The sequence below is a fragment of the Heterodontus francisci genome, chromosome 44 (assembly GCF_036365525.1).
Source record: "Heterodontus francisci isolate sHetFra1 chromosome 44, sHetFra1.hap1, whole genome shotgun sequence".
Classification (NCBI taxonomy): domain Eukaryota; kingdom Metazoa; phylum Chordata; class Chondrichthyes; order Heterodontiformes; family Heterodontidae; genus Heterodontus; species Heterodontus francisci.
Window position 1 is genome coordinate 19,561,053 of NC_090414.1, and position 27,573 is coordinate 19,588,625.

The 27,573-nt window shown below is 46.7% G+C and overlaps 1 protein-coding gene across 3 annotated transcripts; it reads right to left on the bottom strand.

Annotated features, from left to right (window-relative positions):
• Positions 1-975: 975 nt before the first annotated feature.
• On the bottom strand, positions 976-23,082 carry LOC137355869 (mammalian ependymin-related protein 1-like). Of its 3 annotated transcripts, none has more exons than XM_068021473.1 (8): positions 22,915-22,984; positions 22,603-22,779; positions 19,985-20,077; positions 16,560-16,594; positions 11,192-11,329; positions 6,405-6,585; positions 4,581-4,665; positions 976-1,122 (listed from the first exon to the last, which is right to left on the bottom strand). In XM_068021473.1, the coding sequence occupies exons 3-8, from the start codon at positions 20,058-20,060 to the stop codon at positions 1,047-1,049; spliced, it is 591 nt and encodes a 196-aa protein (XP_067877574.1). In that variant the 5' UTR covers positions 20,061-20,077; positions 22,603-22,779; positions 22,915-22,984; the 3' UTR covers positions 976-1,046. The 3 variants fall into 3 exon arrangements, with proteins under 3 accessions (XP_067877574.1, XP_067877576.1, XP_067877573.1); XM_068021475.1 differs by lacking the exon at positions 22,603-22,779 and adding an exon at positions 20,952-21,078 and having other exon boundaries at positions 22,915-22,979; XM_068021472.1 differs by lacking the exon at positions 22,603-22,779 and having other exon boundaries at positions 22,915-23,082.
• Between the last annotated feature and the right edge of the window lie 4,491 nt (positions 23,083-27,573).

Consider the following 27,573-nt stretch of genomic DNA (forward strand, 5'->3'; position numbering starts at 1 on the left):
TTTAGGAAGATGCCAAGGCCTTGCAGAGGTGTGCAAGACATTTACTAGGATGGTACCAGGGATGAGAGACTGCAGGTTATGTGGAGAGGCTGAGGTTGTTCTTAGATCTGAGACGGTTAAGGAGATATTTGATAGAAGAATAAACCATTTCCACTAGTTGGAGGATTGGTAACAAGGACACATGGAAATTGGCAAGAAAAAGAGGATGGAAGATGAGGAGAATTTTTTTTTTAAATAAAACAGAGTTGTTGGGATCTGGAACTGCCAGAAAGGGCAGCGGAAGCAGATTCAATAATGAACACTCAAACAAGAATTGGATAAATACTGCAAAGGAAAAATTTCTTTCAAAGAGCCAGCACAGGCACGATGGGTTGACTGGCCTCCATCTGTGCTGCATGGCTGATAACTGACTGAAGTATCATGGCAGTAGTTTACTGGCATCATATCATTCCAACAACTGACCTTTATATAGTACCTTTAATGTAATAAAGCATGCTAAAACATTGAAATAAAATTGGACACCAACCCACAGGTGGTGAAATTTGGGCAGATAGCTAAAAGCTCGAGGTAGGTTCTGAGGAGCAGCATAAAGGAGAGGGGAAGAGAGGGATACGGAGGGAATTCCAGAGCTTAGGGCCCAGGCAGCTGAACGCATGACTGCCAATGGTGGAGCGATTAAAATCAGGGATGCACAAGAGGCCAGAATTGGAAGAGTGCAGAGATTTGGAAGGGTGTGGGGCTGGAGGAGGTTACAGGGATAGGGAGGGGAGAGGCCATGGAGGGATTTGAAAACAAGGATGAAAATTTTAAAATAGAGATGTTGCTGAACCGGGAGCCAAATGTAGATCAGTGAGCACAAGGGGTGATGGGTGAATAGGACAGGACAGTCAGGACACGGGCGGCTGAGGTTTGGATGAGTTCTGGAAATGTGACTGGCAGAGTTTGTGATCTCAATAAGCAGGCAGGCTAAGGGTACAATTATTCTTTATTAGTGAGTTAAATGGATTCTTATATTGTACCAGTTCTACGATCGAATATTCTCAGATTCAGTTCAGATGAGAGCACTCTGGAGGAGGAGTGAACACAGTTGGATCACTGATCCCTTTGGTCAAGTTAAGGAACCTAGAAATGAAAAACAGAATGAGTACAGGCTTGCATTTCACATACCGGACCCTAACCCTACACAGGCAAACGCAACAAGCATTCTGAGCCATTCAGATCCAGCAAACAGTTAGTCTGTTACTGGTATAAAAACAAGAAATGCTGGAAATACTCGGCAGGTCTGGCAGCATCTGTGGAGAGAAGCAGAATTAATGTTTCTGGTCAGTGAGCCTTCTTCAGAACTGGCAGATATTAGAAATGTAAAAAGGTTTTAAGCAAATAAAACAGGGGGTGGGGCAAGAGATAACAAGAGAAGTTGTTGATAGGACAAAGTCAGAGAATAACTGACCAGAAGGTCATGGAACAAAGGCAAACAGTATGTTAATGGAGTGCTGAAAGACAAAGTTAGTACAGAGAGGGTGTCAATTGACTATAAAAGCATAAAGCACTCCAAGCACAAACATTAAAAAAAAGTGGGTAGGCACAGTAGAAACAAACTAACCAAAAATAAAAGAAAAAAAGAAAAAGAAAGCGTAAAAGGAGGAGGGGGCCCTGTCATGCTCTGAAATTACTGAATTCAGTGTTCAGTCTGGCAGGCTGCAGCGTGCCTAATCAGTGAAGCTGTTCACTGGAACACCGCAGCAATCCCAGGACAGAGATGTGAGCATGAGAGCAGCGGGGTGCGCGGAAATGGTCGGCAACCGGAAGCTCGGAGTCATGCTTTCAGATGGAGTGGAGGTGTTCCGCAAAGCGGTCGCCCAATCGGTATTTGGTTTCCCCAGTATAGAGACCACCACATTGTGAGCAGCGAATACAGTATACTACATTGAAAGAAGTACAAGTAAATCGCTGCTTCACCTGAAAGGAGCATTTGGGGTCTTGGATAGTGAGGAGAGAGGAGGTAAATGGGCAGGTATTACACCTCCTGTGATTGCAGGGGAAGATGCCGTGGAAAGGGGACAAGGTGGTGGGGGAATGGAGGAGTGGACCAGGGTGTCATGGAGGGACCGATCCCTTCGGAATACCGACAGGGGAAGGGAGGTGGAGGAGGATGATCCTTTGGATGTGGAGGCTGGAAAGTGAGGGCAAGGGGAACCCTGTCACGGTTCTGGGAGGGAAGGAGTGAGGGTAGAGGTGCAGGAAATTGGCTGGACACGGTTGAGGGGCCTGTCAACCACAGTGGGGGGGGGGGGGTGGGGGGTGAATCCTCAGTTGAGGAAAAATGGAAGACATATCAGAAGTGCTGTTGTGAAGGCAACATCAGAGCAGATGCGTCGGAGATGGAGAAACTGGGAGAATGGAAAGTAGTCCTTACAGGAGGCAGGGTGTGAAGAAGTGTAGTCGAGGTAGCTGTGGGAGTCGATGGGCTTATAATGAATATTAGTAGACAGCCTATCCCCAGAGATGGAGACACAGAAGTCTAGGAAGGGAAGGGAAGTGTCGGAGATGGACCAAGTGAAGGTGGAACAGTGGAAATTAAAAGCAAAGTTGATAAAGTTTTCTAGTTCTGGGCGGGAACAGGAAATGGCACCAATACAGTCATCAATGTCCTGGGGAAAAATAAAAAGAGTTGGAGGGGGCCTGAGTAGGACTGAAACAAGGAACATTCGACAGATCCCACAAAAAGACAGGCATAACTAGGACCCATGCGGGTACCCATAGCAACACCTTTTACTCAGAGGAAGTGAGTGGAGTTGAAGGAAAAGTTGTTCAATGCGAGAACAAGTTCAGCCAGGCGGAGGAGGGTGGTGGTGGATGGGGACTGGTTGAGCCTCTGTTCAAGGAAGAAGCGGAGAGCCCTCAGACCAGTGCTGTTGATCAGGAGAGGTGCGTTGGCTCAGGACACCGGGGAGAAATCCCCTGCTCTTCCAATAGGGGCCAAAAGATCTTTTACATCCACTTGAACAGGCACACAGTTTAACGTCTCAAATTGAATATGGAGCAACAATAACTTGCACTCATATAGCACCTTTTATCTCAAGGCACTTCACAGGACCCTAAATCAGACAGGAATTGACACCAAGCCATATAATGATATATTAGGACAGGTGACTAAAAAAGGTTTTAAAGGAGGGAATTCCAGAGTTAGGGCGCCCAGGCAGCCGAAGGTACGGACGCCAATGGTCGAAATTGGAGATTTCCCCCCCCCCCCCCCCCCCCCCCCCACCGCCCTCCCAATTCATTTTTGGGACGTGAGTGTCGCTGGCTAGGACAGTATTTATTACTCACCCTCATTGCCCTCAAGAAGGTGGTGATGAGCTGCCTTCTTGAACTGCTGCACTCCTTGTGGTGTAGGTACACCCACAGTACTGTTAGAGAGGGAATCTACAACTTTTCTGCAGCAGTTTGATATAACTGAGTGGCTTGCTAGGCCATTTCAGAGGGCAGTTAAAAGTCAACCACATTGCTGTGAATTCATGTGTAAGCCAGACCAGGTCAGGACAGCAGATTTCCTCCCTGAAGGAAATTAGTAAACCATTTGGGTTTTTCCAACAATCCGGTAGTTTCATGATCATCAAAGTAGGACGTGGGAAGCCAGCCAGGAGTATGTTGGAATGGTCAACTCTAGAAGTAACAAAGGCACGGATGAGAGTTTCAGCAGCAGATCAGCTGAGGCAGGAGCAGAGTCGGGTGATATTACGGAGGGCAGCAGATGTCACGGGTGGTGAAGTTTTGGATAAGTTCAGGCTTACGAAGGGTGGGACGTGGGAGACCAGCTAGGAGTGCCCACTTACTGTCTCCCTAAAATAGCAGTTCAAGCTCTGGAGGGCAGCTTGAACGCATAACTTTAAGATTTAACTCTTCGGTTTCTGGGCATATTGTTTCACATCAGTGGGGCATGTGGAGGAAGATCAGGCGGGAAGAATCGTACCTGTGTAATGCTTTCCCCTCCTCCCTGCTGATCTTCCCCTACATGTCCCCCACTCCCATCAGAAGTTTCACTGCCAAGAAGGGGGAAATTTGCCTCTTTCTGTGGTGGTTGGGTGTGTTTCAAAGACTCGTGTTTGCTTAGGATCTGTGTGGTGATCAAGATGGCCATTTCAGATAAGCTTGCAGACCTTGTTTGATAACCCAGGCTGCACTCATCACACCAGTCTCGGGAGCACCAGTGCTCCATTAGCACTGCACTGACACGATACTCTCAGTGGAGCATTTACACAAAGAAATGAGACACAAGCTCCCTCTGGTGACACGGGTGGGTAAGGACACCAGTCGGCATGGTGCTTTGGCATCCACACCCTTTCCCCAGAGTCTGAGGTTTGTGGGTCTCTGGGCTCAGATTGGGGGACCAATATCACCCCTAATTCCTCCTCCCATTTGGTGGGCAGTCTGTTTAGAGAGAAACTTGCCAACTCTCACCATCTGGGTCTTTCTGCTTGTATCCCAGTGAGCGTCAGCTCCTTCAGGAATAGGGAAGGAGAACACTGAGGGGGAAGGGGAATAAAAGGCAAAGTCAGAGAAAATGTCATGAAACTCACGATATAGAAATCCAGCCCGTCTTGCTGTAGAAAACCTCAGACACAGGGAGACAGCCATACTCAGTAAATGTCAGAAAGTAGTGGCCTGAAAAACAAACCATTGGGGGTCACATCAACAGGGACTTCAAACCAATAGAGGTCAACGTCAGCAATGATATCGATCTTCTTCCAATTGTGTGGTCGCAGTGAAGCATTAAAAACTCTTATCAGGTTAGAAGTCAGACTCCAGCAACATGAACGGGTCATTGTGCTATATTGGTACAGAATAAACATCCAATCATCTTTAATCACAAAATCACAAGACAGATTCAGACAAGGAAGATCATTTTCTCAGCATAATTTGTCTACCGAGGTGGCCTCCAAAAGACCGTCCACCAACGTCACAACAGCAACTGTTCCTCAAATGTTTCCATGGTTCCCGCACTCCCCCCATCCCCCATCTATTCCACCAATTTGTGTGGAAACCTTCCTGATATTTCTAACCAGAATTAGTGACAATCCTCCTTGGGTGGGGAGATTCATGTGGGGGGTGGGGATGGGGGGGGCTGTGTCTGTATTTTTGATGTAATCCAAGATTGATAGACCTTGGTGTTGGGATATGGATGCCAAGATTAGCACAGTCAGTAACTCAAGGAGGAGTGCAGTACTCCAGAGCAGCTGCTGACAAGCAATCAGCCCACTTGGCTGACCGATGGGAGCTGAGCGTTGGGAATCTTTCTGCAGATAGCCAACATCCCAGGAAGCAAGGTGGTCTCTGTCTAGAGTAAATCCAGAACACTGAGCGGTGCTTGGTTCTGGAGAGCTGGTTAGAGTCCAGCAATACATTGTGTAATGCCAACCCATGCCCACTATATCCTCTGGGCTTTAGCTAAGTGTCAAAGTGTCTCTGCAAGGAGTGACTGTGCACCACTTATTGGGGCAAACAGAAACTATACCAATGGGGATTTCTCAATGGTTTGATTTTGGAGGCCACGAAGCCTGTTGATAGATTTCTCTGCATGTTAGGCAAAAATGAAGAGGTAGAGCCCCTAGTCATAGTCTAAAAATGAGAGCCAAATCTTTTAGGAATGAAATTAGGAAACACTTCGATGAACAAAGGGTGGTAGAAGTTTGGAACTCTCTTCCACAAATGGCAATCAATGCCGGATCAATTGCTAATTTTAAATCTGAGATTGATACAGGGGTCGGCAACATGTCCGTACACAGACACCAGTGTCTGTGGTAAACATTTTGAGGTCCGTGACTAGTAATTTCAGGAATGAGAAATTTCCCATTGACTCCCTCGTTCTGGACAAGTCAGAGTTTAAAAAACAATTCACAACGGTCAGGTGCTGGGAGCAGAGACAGCGGCTTCCGAACTCAGGACAAGTTGGGGGGGGGGGGGGTACACAGAGGTATAGAGAGAGAAAGGGGGTTGTAGAGAGAGAGGGATATAGAGTGGGGGTAGTGAGAGAGAGAGAGAGAGAGAGAGAGAGAGAGAAAGGGGGTTGTAGAGAGAGAGAGATATAGAGTGGGGGTAGTGAGAGAGAGAGAGAGAGAGAGAGAGAAAGGGGGTTAGAGAGAGTGAGGGGTTTAGAGATAGCGATAGAGATAGAGAGTTAGAGAGAGTGAGGGGTTTAGAGAGAGAGAGAGAGAGAGATAGAGAGAGAGAGAGAGAGAGATATAGAGAGAGAGAGATAGAGAGAGAGATAGATAGAGAGAGAGATTTGGGCGAGGGAGAACGGGAGAGAGAGAGAGAGAGAGAAAGAAAGAGAGAGCGAGCATGTGCGTGCGTGTGCATGTGTGTGAGAGAGTGGGTGTTTGAGTGTCCACCTTTACACTTACCTGCGTCAATGTCACCATTCCACACGTTGGCCAGCACCCCCTCTTTTGGAGAAGAGGAGCCTCCGATGTACATCTGAGCAGTGAATGTCGCATTGCGAGGAATTTCAATCCTCTGGAATGGAGTACGGAGAGGATACTTCACACAGGTCTTGTTTTGGGGGTAGAATATGTACTGGATGGACTGCAAGCAGGAGAAAAAGAATGAGCAGTTAAACAAGGAAACTATGGTTCACCCCCCAGTGTGATCTATCTTGTACAGACCAGGGCCCCCAAATACAGAAACCCCATACAAATCAGAGTCCCAAATACAGGTACCCCACACTGACCAGCCAGAGCCTTCTACTCCACTGGCAGGGGCACCCTGACTGGAGGCGAATATGTTCCAGACTCTGAATGGATACCAGTAAAAAGACAGGCAACTTCCTCAAAGAAGTTGCCACCTGGTGCTGCGTGTTGTCTTGAAGGCAGTGCCCTGCGGAAACATACGTCGCCAGTGCACAATATCTGGGAGGACACTCAATGTACAGGTATCTCTGCAGGGTCCAAAGGCAAAGAATCGCAGCTTTGGTACGGATGCATGCCAGCAACTGACCGCCTTCCTCGATTGGGAGACTCAGGACCACGGCAGAGACTCTGTTTCCTTTTGCCCCAGAAAAAAAAAATCGATGAGCTTCTTCTGGATCAGCCGCCTTAGGAAAGCTCTCGGAGCAGTCCTGTCCAGCGCCCTAGCCAAGTGGTGACTTTTGCCTCCAACTCCTGCCAGTTTGCTGGCCAGGCTTCCTCAGCAGTGTCAGCTAGACTCCTTGATAGAGGTGTTATCTCCTTCAGCAGGAAGTCCACCCCGCCACTGACCCACCAGGAGTTCGGAATATTGCTCCCAATTGATCCTCACGGAGGACACAGCAGAAAAGATCTGCTGGCACTCGTGCATCCTCAGCAAGTCAATGGGATCTATGACCGTGTGGAGCATGTCATCGGCGTAAGCCAAGAGGATGATCAGCATGCCCAGCCCACGCAGAACCAAACCCGCCAACCTCCTACGAAGCAGGCACAGGAATGGCTCCACACAGATGGTATATAATTGACCGGACATGGGGCATCCCTCTCCCAAAACGAATGGGCACCGTCAACGACGGTTGTGAGGAGGATGCAGAGAGGCTTCAGGGTGATTTGGACAATTTGAGTGAGTGGGCTAATACATGGCAGATGCAGTATAATGTGGATAAATGTGAGGTTATCCACTTTAGTATCAAAACAGGAAGGCAGATTATTATCTGAATGGCTATAAACTGTGAGAGGTGAAAATGCAGCGAGACCTGGGTGTTCTCATACACCAGTCGCTGAAGGTAAGCATGCAGGTGCAACAGGCGGTAAAAAAAGGCAAATTGTATGTTGGCCTTCATAGCGAAAGGATTCGAGTACAGCCTCCCGCCTTTTGGTCATCCCCTTTGCGTACTCCTGACAGAAGACACGGATGTGAGTCTTCCCCACACGCACTATAGCCCCAGGGAGGGGATGCCCCTCCTGCTTCTTTCTCCAGTCTGCCCAGAATCGATGGAAGGATTCTTGGAATCGTTCGTTCTCCAGTAGCTGGTTTTTAGAACATAGAACAGTACAGCACAGTACAGGCCCTTCAGCCCACGATGTTGTGCCGAACCTTTAACCTACTCTAAGATCAAACTAACTACCTACCCTTCATTCTACTATCATCCATGTACCTATCCAAGAGTCGCTTAAATGCCCCTAATGTATCTGCTTCTACTACCACCGCTGGCAGCGCATTCCACGCACCCACCACTCTGTAAAGAACCTACTTCTGACATCTCCCCGAAACCTTCCTCCAATCATCTTAAAATTATGCCCCCTGGTGATAGCACTTTTCGCCCTGGGAAAAAGTCTCTGGCTATCCTCTATCTATGCCTCTCATCAACTTGTACACCTCTATCAAGTCACCTCTCATCCTTCTTCGCTCCAATGAGAAAAGCCCTAGCTCCCTCAATCTTTCTTCATAAGACATGCCCTTCAGTCCAGGCAGCATCCTGGTAAATCTCCTCTGCACCCTCTCGAGAGCTTCCACATCCTTCCTGTAATGAGGCGACCAGAACTGAACACAATATTCCAAGTGTGGTTGAACCAGGGCCTTATAGAGCTGCAGCATAACCTCGCGGCTCTTAAACTCAATCCCCTGTTAATGAAAGCCAACACACCATACGCCTTTTTAACAACCCTATCAACCTGGGTGGCAACTTTGAGCGATCTATGGACATGGACCCCAAGATCCCTCTGTTCCTCCACACTACCAAGAATCCTGTCTTTAAGCCTGTATTCCGCATTCAAATTCGACCTTCCAAAATGAATCACTTCACACTTTTCCAGGTTGAACTCCATCTGCCACTTCTCAGCCCAGCTCTGCATCCTGTCAATGTCCCGTTGCAACCTACAACAGCCTTCCACACTATCCACAACTCCAGCAACCTTTGTGTCATCGGCAAACTTACTAAGCCAGCCTTCCACTTCCTCATCCAAGTCATTTATAAAAATCACAAAGAGCAGAGGTCCCAGAACAGATCCTTGTGGAACACCACTGGTCACCGAGCTCCATGCTGAATACCTTCCATCTACTACCACCCTCTGACTTCTATGGGCCAGCCAATTTTGTATCCAGACAGTCAACTTTCCCTGTATCCCATGCCTCCTTACTTTCTGAATGAGCCTACCATGGGGAACCTTATCATACGCCTTGCTAAAATCCATATACATCACATCCACTGCTCTTCCTTCATCAATGTGTTTTGTCACATCTTCAAAGAATTCAATAAGGCTTGTGAGGCATGACCTGCTCCTCACAAAGCCATGCTGACTGTCTCTAATCAAACCATGCTTTTCTAAGTAATCATAAATCCTGTCTCTCAGAATCCTCTCCAATAATTTGCCCACTACCGACGTAAGACTGACTGATCTATAATTCCCAGGGTTATCCCTATTCCCTTTCTTGAACAAGGGAACAACATTTGCCACCCTCCAATCATCCGGTACAACTCCAGTGGACAGTGAAGACGCAAAGTTCATCGCCAAAGGTGCAGCAATTTCTTCCCTCGCTTCCCGTAATATCCTTGGGTATATCCCGTTTGGCCCCGGGGACTTATCTGTCCTCATATGATTCAAAATTTCCAGCACATCCTCCCTCTTAACCTCAACCTGTTCAAGCATATCAGCCTGTTCCACGCTGTCCTCACAAACGACCAGGTTCCTCTCACTAGTGAATACTGAAGCAAAGTATTCATTTAGGACCTCCCCTACCTCCTCCGACTCCAGGCACAAGTTCCCTCCACTATCCCTGATCGGCCCTACCCTCACTCTGGCCATCCTCTTGTTCCTCACATAAATGTAGAACGCCTTGGGATTTTCCTTAATCCTACCCGCCAAGACTTTTTCATGTCCCCTTCTAGCTCTCCCAAGTCCATTCTTCAGTTCCTTCCTGGCTACCTTGTAACCCTCTAGAGCCCTATCTGATCCTTGCTTCCTCAACCTTAAGTAAGCTTCCTTCTTCCTCTTGACTAGCTGTTCCACATCTCTTGTCATCCAAGGTTCCTTCACCCTACCATCCCTTCCCTGCCTCATCGGGACAAACCTATCCAGCAGTCACAGCAAGTTCTCCCCAAACAACCTCCACATTTCTGTCGTGCATTTCCCTGAGAACATCTGTTCCCAATTTATGCTCCCCAGTTCCTGCCTAATAGCATTGTAATTCCCCCTTCCCCAATTAAATATTTTCCCATCCCGTCTGCTCCTGTCCCTCTCCATGACTATAGTAAAGGTCAGGGAGTTGTGATCACTATCACCGAAATGCTCTCCCGAGAAATCTGCCACCTGGCCTGGTTCGTTGCCAAGCACCAAGTCCAACATAGGCCGACTAGATGGGAGACTATCTACATATTGAGTCAGGAAACCTTCCTGGACACACCTGACAAAATCTGCTCCATCCAAACTATTTGCACTAAGGAGGTTCCAATCAATAGTAGGGAAGTTGAAGTCACCCATGACAACAACCCTGTTACTTCTGCACCTTTCCAAAATCTGCCTCCCTATCTGTTCCTCCATGTCTCTGCTGCTATTGGAGGGTCTATAGAAAACTCCCAACAAAGTGACTGCTCCTTTCCTGTTTCTGACTTCCAACCATAAAGACTCAGTAGACAAACCCTCCTCGACGACCTCCCTTTCTGCAGCTGTGATATTATCCCTGATTAACAATGCCAGTTAATGTGCCAGTTCTCAGACCCCGCCTGCATGCGGAGCAAAGTGAGCTTCTCCCACACCAGGTGGTGATCAGAGCATGGTACCAGCCACAGAGTATTCCTAGACACAGGAGATGTATACCTGTGAAATGTGCAGGCAGTCAATTCAGGACCCTCCTCCTCCAGACCTCCAGGTGAAGGTGCTGGAATCGGGATGGAGATTCTGCCAGAGCTCCACTAAGGGAGCGTTTGATGGGGACAGTGTAGATGGACCTTTACTCTGTATCTGCCTTGGGGGTATTTGACGGGACAGCTTTACTCTGTATCTAATACGGGACAGCTTGTTGTTTGAGTACCTAATGGAAAATGTCCCAGTTCCTATATCACTCACTGTGATATATACATAAGGAATGGCTTACTTATGTGGTGCATGGTTTGATGATCAGCTGAGTTCCAGAAACAGGTCATCTTGCTGGGTTCTTGGCCAAGATTATGAGGAAGGTGACTCAGAGGGAAAATCAAAAATCAGACCCATGGGCCCTGTAAACTCACCTCCTGGAATAGCAGGATCTCCCGCACTTGGAGGTTTTTGTCAGGTCCCAAGAACACGACTTTGAAGGCAGACATCCTCTCTTGAATGGAGTCATAGGAGAACTTGGCCCATTCCTCGTAGAATTTGCTCTGATCGAACTTTAAAACAAGATTGACAAGGATGATACCAGAACTGAGAGATTGCACCTATCAGAAAAAGGCTGAACAGGCTGCGGCTCTTCTCTTTGCTAAATGAGACGTCAGTGGGAATCAGGTAAGTGGTTGGTTGGTGAGGATTTTTTTTCCTTTTTTTTAAAAACTATTTTTCTCAATTCATGGTATTCATTAGTAGCAGGGTTTATAATTTAATAGTTAGAGGAATAGCAGGGCTGCTCCAACCTCTGGAGTGTAGATCCTGTGCTATGTGGGAACTCCAGGACACTTCTCATGTCCTGGATAACCATATATGCAGGAAGTGCTGTCAGTTGCAGCAGCATGAGCTCTGGGTTGCAGAACTTGAGCAGCAGCTGGCATCACTGCGGTGCATCCATGAGGCGGAGAGCTGCATGGATAACATGTTTATAGATGTGATCACTTCGTAGCTCAAGAATATACGGGAAGATAGGGAATGGGTGAACACCAGGCTGTCAAAAAGAACCATGCAGGTAGTACAGGAGTCCCCTGAATGTGTGTCACTCTACAACAGGTGTTCAGTTCTGAATACTGATGAGAGTGATGGTTCATCTGGGGAGTGCAGCCAGAGCCAAGTCCATGACACCACGGGTGGCTCAGCTGCACAGGAGGGTACAAGGAAGACTGGAAGAGCCACAGCGATAGGTGATTCAATAGTTAGGGGAGCAGACAGGCGTTTCTGCGGCCACAAACATGATTCCAGGATGGTGTGTTGCCTCCCTGGTGCCAGGGTCAAGGATATCACTGAGCAGCTGCAGAGCATCCTGAGGGGGGAGGGTGAACAGCCAGCAGTCGTGGTCCACATCGGAACTAATGACATAGGTAGAAAGAAGAATGTGGTCCTGCAGTCAGAATCTACAGAGCTAGGTAGAAAATCAGCATGCAGGACCTCAAAAGCAGTAATGTCCAGATCACACCCAGTGCCAAGCGGAAGTGAGTACAGGAATAGGGGGATGAGACAGATAAATGCCAGGCTGGAAAGTTGGTGCAGGAAGGAGGGCTTTAGATTCCTGGGACATTGGGACCGGCTCTGGGGGAGATGGGACCAGCAGAAGCCAGATGGGTTGTACCTGAACAGAGCCGGACTGAGTTCCTTGTGGGACTTTTTCCTAGTGCTGTTGGGGAGGGTTTAAACTAGTTTGTCAGGGGGATGGGACCTGCGGGTTGATTCAGTTGGGACAAAATCAGAAAATTAGTGGATGGGTCTGAAGGCAGAGGAAACAAAGGTTAGAAAATGAAGTGTTTGGCAGTGCTCGAGGGTATCTGTTTCAAGGCAAGGAGTTTAGCAAATAAAGCAGATGAGCTGAGGGGACAGATAGACATGTGGCAGTATGATATCATAGCTATTACAGAAATATGGCTTAAGGAGGGACAGGAATGGCAGCTCAACATTCCAGGTTACAGGGTTTTCAGAGACGTTAGAGATGGAGATAAAAAAGGGGGTTGGCAATTCAGGTCAAAGAAACAATTACAGCTGTTAGGAGGGCTGATATGTTAGAAGGATCATCAAAGGTGGCCATATGGATTGAGCTAAGAAACAAAAAAGGGGCAGTCACACTGCTGGGAGTGTACTTATGGACCCCCAAACAGTCAAAGGGAGATAGAAGAGCAGACATGTAGGCAAATCTCTGAGAAGTGCAAAAACAATAAGGCAGTAATAATAGGGGATTTTAATATCCCAATATTGGGGCGGCACAGTGGTTAGCACCGCAGCCTCACAGCTCCAGCGACCCGGGTTCAATTCTGGGTACTGCCTGTGTGGAGTTTGCAAGTTCTCCTTGTGTCTGCGTGGGTTTCCTCCGGGTGCTCCGGTTTCCTCCCGCATGCCAAAAGACTTGCAGGTTGATAGGTAAATTGGCCATTATAAATTGCCCCTAGTATAGGTAGGTGGGAGGGAAATATAGGGACAGGTGGGGATGTGGTAGGAATATGGAATTAGTGTAGGAATAGTATAAATGGGTGGCTGATGGTCAGCACAGACTCGGTGGGCCGAAGGGCCTGTTTCAGTGCTGTATCTCTAACTAACTAACTAACTGGATTAGTATTGGTGTGAAAGGAATTGAGGGAGCAGAATTCTTGAGATGCATTCAGGAGAACTTCTTTAGCCAGTATGTAGCAAGTCCAATAAGAGAGGGCGCAGTTTTGGACTTAGTTTTAGGAAATGAAGCCGGGCAGGTGGAAGGAGTGACAGTGGGGGTGCATTTTGGTGGTAGCAATCATAACATAATTATGGAAAAGGACAGAGATAGAACGGGAATTAGAGTTCTCAATTGGGGTAAGGCCAATTTTACTAAACTGAAGACCGATTTAGTGAAAGTGGACTGGAAACAGCTACTTGAAGGTAAATCAGTGTCAGAGCAGTGGGAAGCATTCAAAGGAGAGATAAAATGGGAGATAAAAGGGGTACAGAGTAAACATGTTCCCACAAAGTGAAAGGGTGAGACGGCCAAATCTAGAGCCCCTGGATGTGAAGGCACCTACAGGGTAAGATAAGGCAGAAAAGAAAAGCTTATGTCCAACACCAAGAACTCAATACTACAGAAAGCCAAGAGTACTGAAAGTGGAGGGGTGAAATCAAAAAGGAAATTAGGAAAGCAAAGAGAGGGCATGAAAGAATATTGGCAAGCAAAATCAAGGTGAACCTAAAGATGTTTTATCAATACATGAAGAGTAAGAGGATAACTAAGGAAAGAATAGGGCCCAAATCAGACCAAAAAGGTGACAGATGTGTAGGGGCAGAAGATGTTGGAACAGTTCGTAATGAATAGTTTGCATCTGTGTTCACAAAAGAGGGGACGATGCAGATATTATAGTTAAAGAGGAGGAGTGTGAAGTATTGGATGTGTTAAACATAGGGAGAGAGGAAGTATTAATGCGATTAGTGTCCTTGAAAGTGGATAAATCACCAGGGCTGAATGAAATGTACTCCAGGCTGTTAAAATAAACCAAGGAGGAAATAGCGGATGCTCTGACCAACATTTTACAGTCCTCACTGGATACAGTTGTGGTGCTGAAGAATTGGAGGTCTACTAATGTTGTACCTTTGTTTAAAAAAAGGAGCGAGGGGGGGATAGACCAAATAATTACAGGCCAGTCAGTCAGACTAACGTCAGTAGTGGGAAAATTATTGGAATCAATTCTGAGAGACAGGATTAAATTGTCACTTAGAAGGGCATGGATTAATGAGGGATGGTCAGCATGGATCTGTTAAAGGAAGATAGTGTCTGACTAACTTGATTGAATTTTTTTGAAGTAGTAACAAGGAGGATTGATGAAGGTAGTGCAGTTGATGTGGTTCACATGGATTTTAGCAAGGCTTTTAATAAGGTCCTACATGGCAGACTGGTTAAAAAAATAAAAGTCCCTGGGATCCAGGGAAACGTAGGAAGCTGGATACAAATTGGCTCAGTGGCAGGAAACAAAGGACAATTGTTGACGGGTGTTTTTGTGACTGGAAGACTTTACAGTGGTGCTCCGCAGGGCTCAGTACTATGTCTCCTGATTTTTTTGGTAATATATTAACGATTTGGATGTAAATGTAGGGGACATGATCAATAAGTTTGCAGATGACACAAAAATTGGCTGTGTGGTAGATAGCAAGGAGGATAGCTGTAGACTGCAGGAAGATATCAATGGACTGGTCAAGTGGCAGAAAAATGGTAAATTAAATTCACTCGGAGAAGCGTGAGGTGATGCATTTGGGGAGGTCAAACAAGGCAAAGGAATAGACAATTAATGGGAGAATACTGAAGGTGTAGAGAAAGTGAAGGTCCTTGGAGTGAATGTCCACAGATCCCTGAAGATAGCAGGACAGGTCGATCATGTGGTCAAGAAGGCATATGGAATCCTTTCCTTTATTAGCTGAGGTATAGAATATAAGAGCAGGGAGGTTATACTGGAACTGTATAAATCATTGGTTCGGCCACATCTTGAGTACTGTGGTCACCTCATTACAGAAAGGATGTAATTGCACTCGAGAAGGTACAGAGGAGATCTATGAGGACGCTGCCAGGACTGGAAAAATGCAGCTATGAGGAAAGATTGGATAGGCTGGGGTTGTTCTCCTTGGAACAGAAGAGGCTGAGAGGAGATTTGATGGAGATGTACAAAATTGTGAGGGGCCTGGATAGAGTGGACGTAAAGGGTCTATTTACCTTAGCAGAGAAGTCAATGACTGGGGGGCATGGACTCAAAGTGATTAGTAGAAAGATTAGAGGGGAGATGAGGTAGGTGTCTGGAACTCACTGCCTGAAAGGGTAGTAGAGGCAGAAACCCTCAATTCATTTAAAAGGTGGATATATAGGCACCTCAAGTGCCATAACCTGCAGGGCTATGGACCAAACGCTGGAAAGTGGGATTGGCTGGGTGGCTTGTTTCTCAGCCGGCAGAGAGACAAAGGGCCAAGTGGCCTCTTTCTGTGCCGTAAACTTTCTATGATTCGCTGATTATAGAGAAGACTGAGGAATGACCCAAAGAAGTCTTTAAAATTATAAAGGGGACCGGCAGGATCGATGTAGAGATGTTTCCTCTTAGTGGGGAGACCAGAACTCAGGGCCATCAATATATGATAGTCACTCATAAATCCAGTAGGGAATTCAGGACAAACCTCTTAACCCAGAGGGGGTGAGAATGTGGAAATTGCTGCCACAAGGAGCACTTGAGGTGAATAAGCGTAGATACATCTTTTTATATACTCATTCTTGGGATGTGGAAGTAGCTGGCCAGGCCCAGCAATTACCACCCATCCCTAATTGCCCCTTGAGAAGGTGGTGATGAGCTGCTTTTTTGAATCGCTGCAAACAGTGCTAAGAGGAAGAGAGATAAACACGAGGGAGAAAGGTGTTGGGAGAGCGATATTCAAGCAGAGTTCTCCCCTACTAGACCGGCTGGCAGTCTCTGTCATAGTGTGTCGGGAGGAGGCCCAAACGGACAGAAGTTGCAGCCACAGTGGACCAGCTTCCCTGCACTTCCCAGCAAAATACACTCAATCCAACTGCGGATCCATCCAGCCACATTTCCGTAGCTACAAGTTGCCACCAATTCCTTCTGGACCTAGTGTGTCCGGCAAACCGTGGACCCTGGTCTAACCGCACCTTGCTCCAGTGAATAAACAGATAGCTAAAGATTTGGCTCCCTTCGCTCAAACCGTGTACGCTGGGAGATCAGAGATTAAAGACTCTGCACTGTTGATACTCACAAGAATTATTTGACCTTCTAGAAGCATTGGAGAAGCTGTAAGATACAAATAAAGAAAAAGATCTGTTTATAGCCAGTTTACACTCTCCAGCATGGAGGTACATACTATTGGGTATTCAGGCATACAGAACATTTGGCCCAATTAGTCTCTGCCAGTGTTTCTACTCCACATAAGTCCCCTCTCACTCCATTGACCTCTACCAGTCCGGCTCCCCATCTCCCATCTCCTTCTATTCAATTCTCCCTCATGTCTGTATCAAACCTTCCCTTAAATGCAGCAAGATGATTGGCTCTAGCTGCTCCACATGGCAGCAAGTTCCACATTCTCACCACTCTCTGTGAGAAAGAAATTCCTCCTTAATTCAGTAACTGACCTGTTGGTGGCTATCTGATATTTATGCCCCCTTGTTCTGGACTCACCCACGAGTGAAAATGTAGCCTCCACATCCAGCCTCTTGAACCCCCTCAAAAGACCTCCATCAGGTCATCTCCCAGTTTTTGTTTTTCCAGAGAGAAAAAAAAGATCCCCAGCCTACTCAATCTTTCCTGATAGTTGTATCCTCTTAACTCTGGCAACACACTTGTCAATGTTTTCTGTGCTTTCAATAACCGCTTTTGTGGTACATGCACAGTACCCTAAATGTGCTAGAAACAAGCTTCCAGGTGTTTGACAGACTCAATAGCTCCGTGGACAGCTGGCATGGATTTGATGGGCTGAACAGCCTCCTTCTGTGCTGCAAATGACTGTACTTCGTACTTCTCGGTCTTTACTTTCGATTCCTCCAATGAACTCCAATACGCTGTACTTTTTATGGCCTTATCAACTTGTGTTGCTATTTTTCAGTGATTTATACAACCTGTCTTCATTATTTACACCGTTTAGCCCCAGTATAATTCTGGTGAATCTCTGCTGCGCCCCCTCCAAGGTCAATATATCCTACCTGAGGTGCGGGGCCCAGAACTGAACAGTTACTCCAAATGGCATCCAATCAAGACTCAACAAATGGAGCAGCACTTCTTCCCCTTTGTGTTCCAGCTCCCTTGTGATAAAGGCCAACATTCCATTAGCCTTTTTAATTATTTCATCAACCTGCCCAGCAGCTTTTAGTGATTAATGTACCAGAACACCCAAAGCCCATTCCTCCTCTATATCTCCTAATCTCTCACTGGTGAGAAAATATCCCAAATTATCTTTCTTGGATTCAAAGTGGATGACCTCACACTTCCCCACATTGAAATCCATCTGTTACAGTATTTCCCCCACTCACTTAACCTGCCTATATCCCTTTGTAACTTTCTACTCCCATTTACCCAATTAGAAGGACAAGGGCAGAAGAACACCAGCATCTGCAAGTTCCCCTCCAGGTCACACATTATTCTTACTTGGAAATATATCAGCTGTTCCTTCATAGTCGCCGGGTCAAAATTCTGGAACACACTCCCTAACACTGTGGTGCTCCTTCACAACAATGGTTGCAGCAGTTCAAGGCGGCGGCTCACCACCAGCTTTGGAGTGGATGGTAGGGATGGGCAATAAATGCTGGCCTTGCCAGCGCTGCCCACATCTCACGAACATGCCTCCTAACTTGGTGTCATCTACACGCATGGATGTACAACTGTCCATTCCTTTATCCAAGTCATTGATGAGTCTGGTTAAAACGCTGAAGGAACAGTACAGACAAAGAACAAAGAACAGTACAGCACAAGAACAGGCCATTCGGCCCTCCAAGCATGCGCCGATCTTGATGTCTGCCTAAACTAAAACCTTCTGCACTTCCGGGGACCGTATCCTTCTATTCCCATCCTATTCATGTATTTGTCAAGATGCCTCTTAAACATCGCTATCGTACCTGCTTCCACCACCTCCCCCGGCAGCAAGTTCCAGGCACTCACCACCCTCTGTGTAAAGAACTTGCCTTGCACATCCCCTCTAAACTTTGCCCCTCTCACCTTAAACCTATGTCCCCTAGTAACTGACTCTTCCACCCTGGGAAAAAACTTCTGACCATCCACTCTGTCCATGTCGCTCATAACTTTGTCAACCTCTATCACGTCGCCCCTCCACCTCCGTCGTTCCAGTGAAAACAATCCGAGTTTATCCAACCTCTCCTCATAGCTAATGCCCTCCAGACCAGGCAACATCCTGGTAAACCTCTTCAGTACCCTCTCCAAAGCCTCCACATCCTTCTGGTAGCGTGGCGACCAGAATTGCACGCAATATTCTAAGTGTGGCCTAACTAAAGTTCTGTACAGCTGCAGCATGACTTGCCAATTTTTATACTGTATGCCCCGACCGATGAAGGCAAGCATGCCGTATGCCTTCTTGACTACCTTATCCATCTGCGTTGCCACTTTCAGTGACCTGTGGACCTGTATGCCCAGATCTCTCTGCCTGTCAATACTCCTAAGGGTTCTGCCATTTACTGTATACCTCCCACCTGCATTAGACCTTCCAAAATGCATTACCTCACATTTGTCCGGATTAAACTCCTTGGGGAGCACCACCAGTGACATCCCTCCAATCACGGTACATTCCCTTTATCATCCCTACTCAGTCTTCTATCTGCCGAACTACTGGAATCCAAGAGTGGAAAGATATGTCAAGAGGATGTGGGGGGTAGTTCAGAGGGGACCCTCGTCAATTAATCAGAAGTAGTAGATTTTACACATTAGCACTCTCGCTGAGGAGTTCTGCTGATCTGGGTTATTTGCCTTGCCCAGGAGATCACACGTCCTGGGTGGGGCAAGGTGTGTATATATCGACAGTAAGTGTATTTATAGATAATACTTGGTCCATGTGATCTGCTGGACTACTTTCCATCACCTGAAAGGTTGGGAGAGGAATTTTGCAAAGGATTTTTCCCTCATTAGTCCTGGGTCTTTACCTCTTTTTCTGACCTCTCCCAGGAGATGACACAGCAGCAGAGGGAGGGGTGGGAAAAGAGGGATGTAGGGGAAAGAGAGAGAGTAAGCATTTAGTCATTAACATTCTGGCCATGGTGGTGTGGGACAGGCTGAATCGACCAGCTGGTCTTTCCCTCTCCATCAATTCCTTATGTTCGTATCGTGATGCACAAGATATCAGAGCCATGAGGGACAGGCTTGATGGACCAGAGGGATCTTTCCTGCATGTTATTGTACATTATAATCAGGACAGGTTGCATAAACTTGGTTTGTTATTCCTTTTAGGGCTGATCTACTCAAGGCATTTGAAATAATAAATGGTTTTCAATAGTTTCTCCACATCTCCGCTGTTGCCTCCGGTGGGGCAAGTCCAGAACAAGGGTGCTGATATGTGAAACCCATCCCATTAATAGAAAGTCTCACCCAAAAGATTGATCTACTCTTTCACAGGCTGTCCCTTTCCAGCCCTCTCTCGGTTCTACTTCCTTGGTATCTGATGCAGTGAAGTATAAGTGTACTTACAGCAAGGGGCAGGTTTGTCTCCTTCAGTCACCAGGAAGAACAGAGAGCAGATGAACAGGGCAGCTAGCAGTTTCATGGTGTTGCGTTGGGTATCTGGTTTTCAAATCATACGGACACACAAAAACACAAAATTAGGACTTTTTTTGCAGGATGATTGACTCCATTCTCTTCCGTTAAACAGCTGGTGCAATGCCATCCCAACTGCTCTGGCACAAAGGTTTGGTCACTGAGAAACACAAGAACACAATAATACGAGCAGGAGTAGACCAACCATATGGTCCATCAAGACTGCTCTGCCATTCAATACAATCATGGCTGTTCTTGGGCTTGAACTCCACTTTCCCACCTGTTCGTCATATCCTTCGATTCCCTGAGAGACCAAAAATCTGTCTATCCCAGCCTTAAATGTACTTAACGATGGAGCATCTGCAACCCTCTGGGGTAGAGAATGCCAGTGATTCACAATCCTTTAATTGAATTAATTTCTCCTCATCTCAGTGCTGAATGATCAGCTCCTTATCGGGAGAGTGTGCCCCCATGTTTTAGATTCCCCGACCAGCGGAAACAATCTCAGTGTCTACCCGATCAAGCCCCTTCAGAATCTTGTGTGTTTCAATGAGATCACCTCTCATTCTTCTAAACTCCAGAGAGTATAGACCCAATTTACTCAGCTGTACTCCAGTCCCCTTGCAATAAAGGCCAACATGTCATTTGCCTTAATTGCTTGCTGTACCTGCATGCTAACTTTCTGCATTCCTTATACAAGCACACCCAATATCTCTTCGAACAGCAACACTTACATGTTTCACACTTTTAAAAAAATATTATGCTTTTCTATTCTTACATCCAAAAAGAATAACTTCGCACTTCTCTACATTATACTCCATCTTGTTGCCCACTCACTTAACCTATCTATATCTCTTTGCAGTTTCTCTGTGTCCTCCCCACAGCTTACTTTTCCACTTACCTTTGTAACATCAGCAAGCGTAGATACATTCCACTCTGTCTGTTCATCCAAGTCATTAATATAGACTGTAAATAGCCGAGGCCCCAGCACTGATCCTTGCGGCACTCCACTCTTCACTGCCTGCCAACTTGAAAACGCCCAGTTTATGCCCACTTTTTGCTTCCTGTCTGTTAACCAATCCTCTATCCATGCTAATACATTACCCCAAAGTCCATGAGCCCTTATCTTGCCTATTTATCTTTTATGTGGCACCTTATCAAATGTCTTTTGGAAATACAGGTGTACTATATCTACTGGTACCTCTTTACCTACCCTACTATTTACATCCTCAAAAAACTAATAAATTTGTCAGACAGGATTTCCCTTCAGTAAAACCATGTTGACTTGTTCTAATCATACTGTGCATTAAGACTTCCTTAATAATAGATTCCAGCATTTTCCCAACGACTGATGTTAGGCTAACTGGCCTGTAGTTCCGTTTTCTCTCTCTTCTTTCTTGAAAAGCAGTGTAACATTTGCCAGCTTACAATCTGATGGGACTATTCCTGAATCTAAGGAATTTTGGAAAATAATAGCTCGTGCCTCCACTATCTCTGCAGCTATCTAAGAGAGCTTTATCTCTAATCGCTTCCACAACATATTGCTCCAAGCAACTGTCTCAAAAGCATTCTACAAGCTCATCTTCGAGACCACTCATGCCAAATTCATTGTTCCACCCTATATGAAGATTAAAGTCCCCCATAATTTTACATTGCCTTTGTTACAAGCACCAATAACATCTTGTTTAATGCTCAGTCCAACAGTACAAGTACTGTTACAGGGCCTATAACCTATTCCCAGCAGTGTTTTCTGATTCTTGCTATTCCTAATTTTCACCCTTACTGATTCTACTTCATGATCTTCTGAGGCCAGATCCTCTCTCACTAAATGTCCTTATGTCATTTTTTACTATCAGGGCTACTCCTCTTCCTTTACCATTCAGTCTGTCTTTCGAAATATTTTGTACCCTGGAATATTTACTTCCTAACCTTGATCACCATGCAACCATGTCTCTGTAATAGCGATTAGATCTAAATCTCGGTTGTCCACCATACGGTCTGTGGGCCAGGATCCAGCCTGCCAAAGGTTTCCATCTAGCTCACAGATGTATTTCAGAGATGAGAAATTTCCAATTGGCTTCTTCTTCTAGACTGGCTCTTAAAAAAAAATCACAAGTCTGTTTCGCAGCTGACAGGTGCTGGGACCAGTTTCCCAACTTTGGACAGATTTGGGGTTTTCTGGCGGGTTTAAAAGAAAACGGAACCCACAGAAAGCCCCAAATCTGTCCTATGTTCAGAAACCGCTGTTCCCACTCCCAGCATCTGTCAGCTGTCCAGAACTCCGCTCCCACCTCCTAACTCGCACCAGATCCCGATCACCCATCACCCACTGTACTCGCTGACTCCCGGTCCAGCAATGCCTCGATTTTAAAATTCTCAAATCCCTGCAGGGCCACGCCCCCTCACCAACTCTGCAATCTCCTCCAGCCCTCCAACTCTGGCCTCTTGCACTTCCCCCACTTCCATTGCCCCACCATTGGCGGCCGTGCCTTCTGCCGTCTTGGCCCTAAAGTCAGGAATCCTCTCCGCCTCACCCTCCTCCTTTAACCTACCTCTTTGACCAAGCTTTAGGTCACTTGTCCTTATGTCGCCTTCTGTGGCTTGGTGTCAAATTTGGTTAACACTCCTACGAAGCACCTTGGGACGTTGGACTACTTTTGAGGCGCTACATAAAGGCAAGTTGTTGTTGACCGTGCAATGGTCTGTACATCTACGGCCAAGGGGAAGACCTTAAAACAAAACTCTTTTTAAACAATGTTGACAACAAACTCTTGACGACAGAAACCCCACACAGACTAAGGTGCAGCGTGCTGTACAAAATATTTGGAAGCTTTATAAAGGGTTACTTAACACTCCACACTCACCTGCGATGAGAACAACTCCAATACTGTCATGCCACTGAAGGTCAGGTTCAAACTGTACCGTGACTTTATACTTCCTCAATGAGGCAAACATCAGCTGACACTGCACTTGTGTAACTGGATACAAAGACAGCCAATTAAGTGAAGAGGTTATTTGCAAGGTGGGGCAAATATGATTTCTGATAAAAATCTTCCAAAAGTCCCTACCACAATAGCTTCCGGGTGTTTTGGTTGGGGGTGGGGGTGGGGTGGGGTGGGGGGGATGGTTTTGGACAGGGAGAGGGAAAAATCACGGGATTCATTTTAAGGAACTAGATTTCAATCTTCACGACATGGGGGCAGCCCAACATTGTGTATTGCAACACACTGTAAGATTTAGTTTCAGGAGTCACAGATACCCAGAGAAGGGGGGTCCAGCCCAGAATGTAATTTTAAAATAGTTTATTCAGAAGGAACAGTTTAAATATAATGTTTATTCAGAAGTATCAGTTTAAATATGATGATGCATGAGCTAAATAGACAGAAAAGACATATGACCCATAAGAGATTGAATGATTACTGATCCCAGATCATGCAGTGGGGCAGAAAGGTATCGGCAGTCTCCCCAAAGTCCTCAGTCTTCTTGGGCTAACTGAAGTGTTGGGCAGTAGCCACTTCGGGAAGCTCTCCTTCTGTCCGCCTGAGCACCTGTTTATAAACTTTACTTCCAGTGGCTGGTGAGTGTACCATGTCAATCATATTCAAGTTTAATCCCCCCCATTTCCATCCGCAGCCCACGGTGTCATCTCGTAGCTCATCGCCTACTAGAACGTTCTATTTAACCTTTACTCATGGCATCCCACTTTATCAGCTTAGGAATGTCTTGTTTCAGAGCCTGGGCTAGAATCATGTCCTTGGCAGAGATAACAGACCCATGCTGTCCTCCGCCTGCTTGCCATTGGATCTTTCTTAACGGAGAGGGAGAGGCAATCACAATACTATGTCTATTAATTCCATAAAAATTCTATATTATTCTGAAAAGTATCGTTTATTAAAGGTCCCATTTCTTACAACACTCCGTGTGAATAGCATGTGACGACCTCAGTACATTAACTTTAAAAGAGATATGAACTTCCCAGTGACCAATTAAAGAACAAAGTGATTATTGACAACGCAGCTGGCAGCTGACGTCATTGGACTGTGCCAATCTGCGCACATGTGCAGATTGGCTCCTTCTCTCTGCGCATGTGCTGCGTTCCGCATTGCCTGGACTGCACATGTGCAGATGACGTCATTGCGTAACGCGGACAGAGAGTGGGGGTGGGGGAAGCGGGGAGAGAGCAGGGGTGGGGGAAGTGGGTAGAGCATGGCCGAAGACCTTGGTGGTCGCGGGTGCACTCTCCTCCTCCACCCACCCCCCCCCCCCCCCCCCCGCTCGCTCCCCCCACACCCCGCTCGCTCAATTCACCCCCCGCCCCCGGCCTGCTCGCTCACTCCACCCCCAGGCCCGCTAGCTCACTCCCTACTCCGACCCGCTTGCTCTCTCCCTCTCCGGCCCGCTTGCTCTCTCCCTCTGGCCATTGTATGCTGTCATGTGTTTAGGTTGCCTTCGTGTGAGTATTTGAACAGTGCCATTTTTAGTCCTGGCATTTGTGCATGTGCCACTGCAGCGCCACCTAGTGGTTGCGTTGTCAGCAAATGCAGCCAATAATAAATAATAAAATAAAATCATTTTTAAAAAATAAAGAAAGGCCAGTCATGCTCTGTAATTGTTGAACTCGATGTTGAGTCCGCAAGGCTGTAGAGTGCCTAATCGAAAATTGACGTGCTGCTCCTTGAGCTTGCGTTGATATTCGCTGGAACAGTGCAGCAGGTCAAGGACAGAAATGTGGGCATGAGAGCAGTGTTGGGTGTTGAAATGGCAAGCATCCTGAAGCTTGGCTTCATGCTTTCAGATTAAAGCAAACGATTGCTGCTGGACCCTGATTTGTGCCTCGCTGTTTGTCTGATCCTGGTCTTAATCCTAGTCCTGGTCCCGTCCTGAACCTGGTCCTGTTCCTGGTTCTGCTTCTATTCCTGCTCCTGGTTCGATTCCTCCTCGTCCTGATCCTGATCTTGCTCCCTATCCCTGCATGAATACACAGATCCAGGCCTCAGAGAGTTGCTCTTTCCCAAGTTACACATTGACACATCTCTGCAATGTTGCCTATCTTGTCACTCTCTCTCTCTCCCCCGCTTCCCCCATGCGGGGAAGAAAGGCGGTGATCGCAGGAGGGAGCGGAGAGCAGAAGTGGGAGGGAGCGGGGAAGCAGAGGCAGAGCAGAGGGGAGGAAGCGGCAAGGCAGGGAGCGAGTGGCCCACAAGTAGGTGTGGGGGGGGGGTGAAGCATGCAGCGAATGGCCAAGGGGGGAGAAGTGGCGAGGCGGGCAGCAAGTGGCGAGCAGACGTTGCAGTACACAATGATGTTTTCGCACGCATGCACGAATTAGTCCTGGCAGGCCAGGTGTTGATGTAGGCTGCACATGCGCAGCACCATACTGTCAGCAAGGGTCCACTCTGCGCATGTGCGAAGCTGGGAGCGCTCTGATGACATCGGCGCTGGGCTGCATTGTCAGGAGTCACTTTGTTAAAAACAAGGGGTCGTCCATTTAAGACAGAGATGAGAAATGTTTTCCCTCAAAGGGTCGTGAGCCTTCGGAACTCTCTTCCTTAAAAGGCAGTGGAAGCAGAGTCTTTGAATATTTTTAAGGCAGAGGTAGATAGTTTCTTAATAAGCAAGAGGGTGAAAGGTTATTGGGGGTAGGCGAGGGGCAAGTAGCCTACTCATGTTCCTAATTCGTATGTTTCCCGATTTATTTGCAGTCCTCCGCTCCCTGGCTTTCTGATTCCTCTCTCTCTCGTAATCTCACTTTGCTCCGAATTCCTCTCAGTCTCTGATCTGTGTCTGCTGCTCTCCAGCACTCTGCAAGCACTCCTCTGCCACTCCCAGCCGCCGCGGGAACGCACACTACGCAATACACCATCCGTGCTCAGGAGTCAACTAGTGCCACCCGGAGCCCACTGGCCAGCTTCACCTCAGCTCCTGCACACAGCCCATAACCATCCCTCAATAAACAAGCACAACTCCTCCACTCAGCCACAACCACCTCGCACTGAACTGATTCAGCTCCTCAGCTCAATGCCTGCCCCTGCACCACATCCATATACCACACCCTCAGTACATGGTGCCAGTCCATGTCATAGTGTCATAGAGTCACTTACGGCATAGAAGGAGGCCATTCGACCCATCACATTGATGCTGGCACTCCACGGAGCTATGCTGTCTGTCCCACTCCCCGGCTCGATCCCCGTAGCCCTGCAAGTCTATTTCTCTCAGGTGACCATCCAGCTTCCTCATGAAGTTATTGATTGTCTCTGCTTCCACCACCCTTGTGGGCAGCTACTTCCAGGACATTATCACCCGCTGCACAAAAAAGTGCTTTCTCATATTTGCCCTGCACCATTTGCCCAAAATTTTCAATCGGTGTTCCCTAGTCCTTGTACCATTTGTTTATGGGAACAGTTTTTCCTTGTCTAACTTATTTAATCTTGTACACTTCTATCAAATCTCCCCTCAATCTCCTTTGCTCCAAGGAGAACAAACCCAGCTTTTCCAACCTAACCTTGTAACTAAAATCCTCCATCCCTGAACCATTCTGGTAAATCTCTGCACCCTCTCAAGGACCCTCACATCCTTCCTGTAGTGTGGTGACCAGAACTGGACGCAATACTCCAGTTGAGGCCTAACCAGTGCTTTATAAAGGTTCAGCAAATCTTCCCTGCTTTTGTACTCGGTGCCTCTATTTATGAAGCCCAAGATCCCATATGCTTCACTAACCACTCTCTCAGTATGTCCTGCCACCTTCAAAGATCTATGCTTGTCCCTCTGTTCTTGCACAGTTCTTTAGAACTATGCCATTAAGTATATATTGCCTCTCCCTATTCCTTCTGCCAAAATGCATCACCTCAGACTTGTCAGTGTTAAATTCCATCTCCGCCCATTCTGCTTGTCTATCTATGTCCTGTTACAAGTGGTTTGTATCATCCTCACTGTTTGCCACTCCTCCAAGTTTGGTGTCATCAGCAAATTTTGAGATTCTACTCTGTATTCCAAGATCCAAGTCATTTATATGTATATCAAAAAAGCACTGGTCCTAGCACTGACCATTGGGGAACACCATTGTCTACCATCCTCCAGTCTGAAAAACAACCATTTACTACGACTCACTGTTTTCTGTCTATAAGCCAATTATTTTATCCATTTGAACATTGACCCTCCTATTCCATGCGCTTCAGTTTTCTTAACCAGCCTTTTATGTGGTACCTTATCAAACTCTTTCTTAAAATTCATATAAACAACATCCACTGCATTGCCTTCATTGACCTTTTCTGTTACTTCATCAAAAAGTTCAATTAGGTTTGTCAAGCATGATCTGCTTTTTACAAATCCATGCTGGTTATCCTTAATTAACTCTCTAAGTGTCTGTTGATATTTTCCCTGATTATAGTTTCTAAAACCTTACCCACCACTGATGTTAAATTAACTGGCCTGTAATTGCTAGGACTGTCCTTACACCCCTTCTTGAATAAGGGTGTCACATTTGCCCCCTCTCCAATCCTCTGGCACCTCCCCTGTATCCAGGG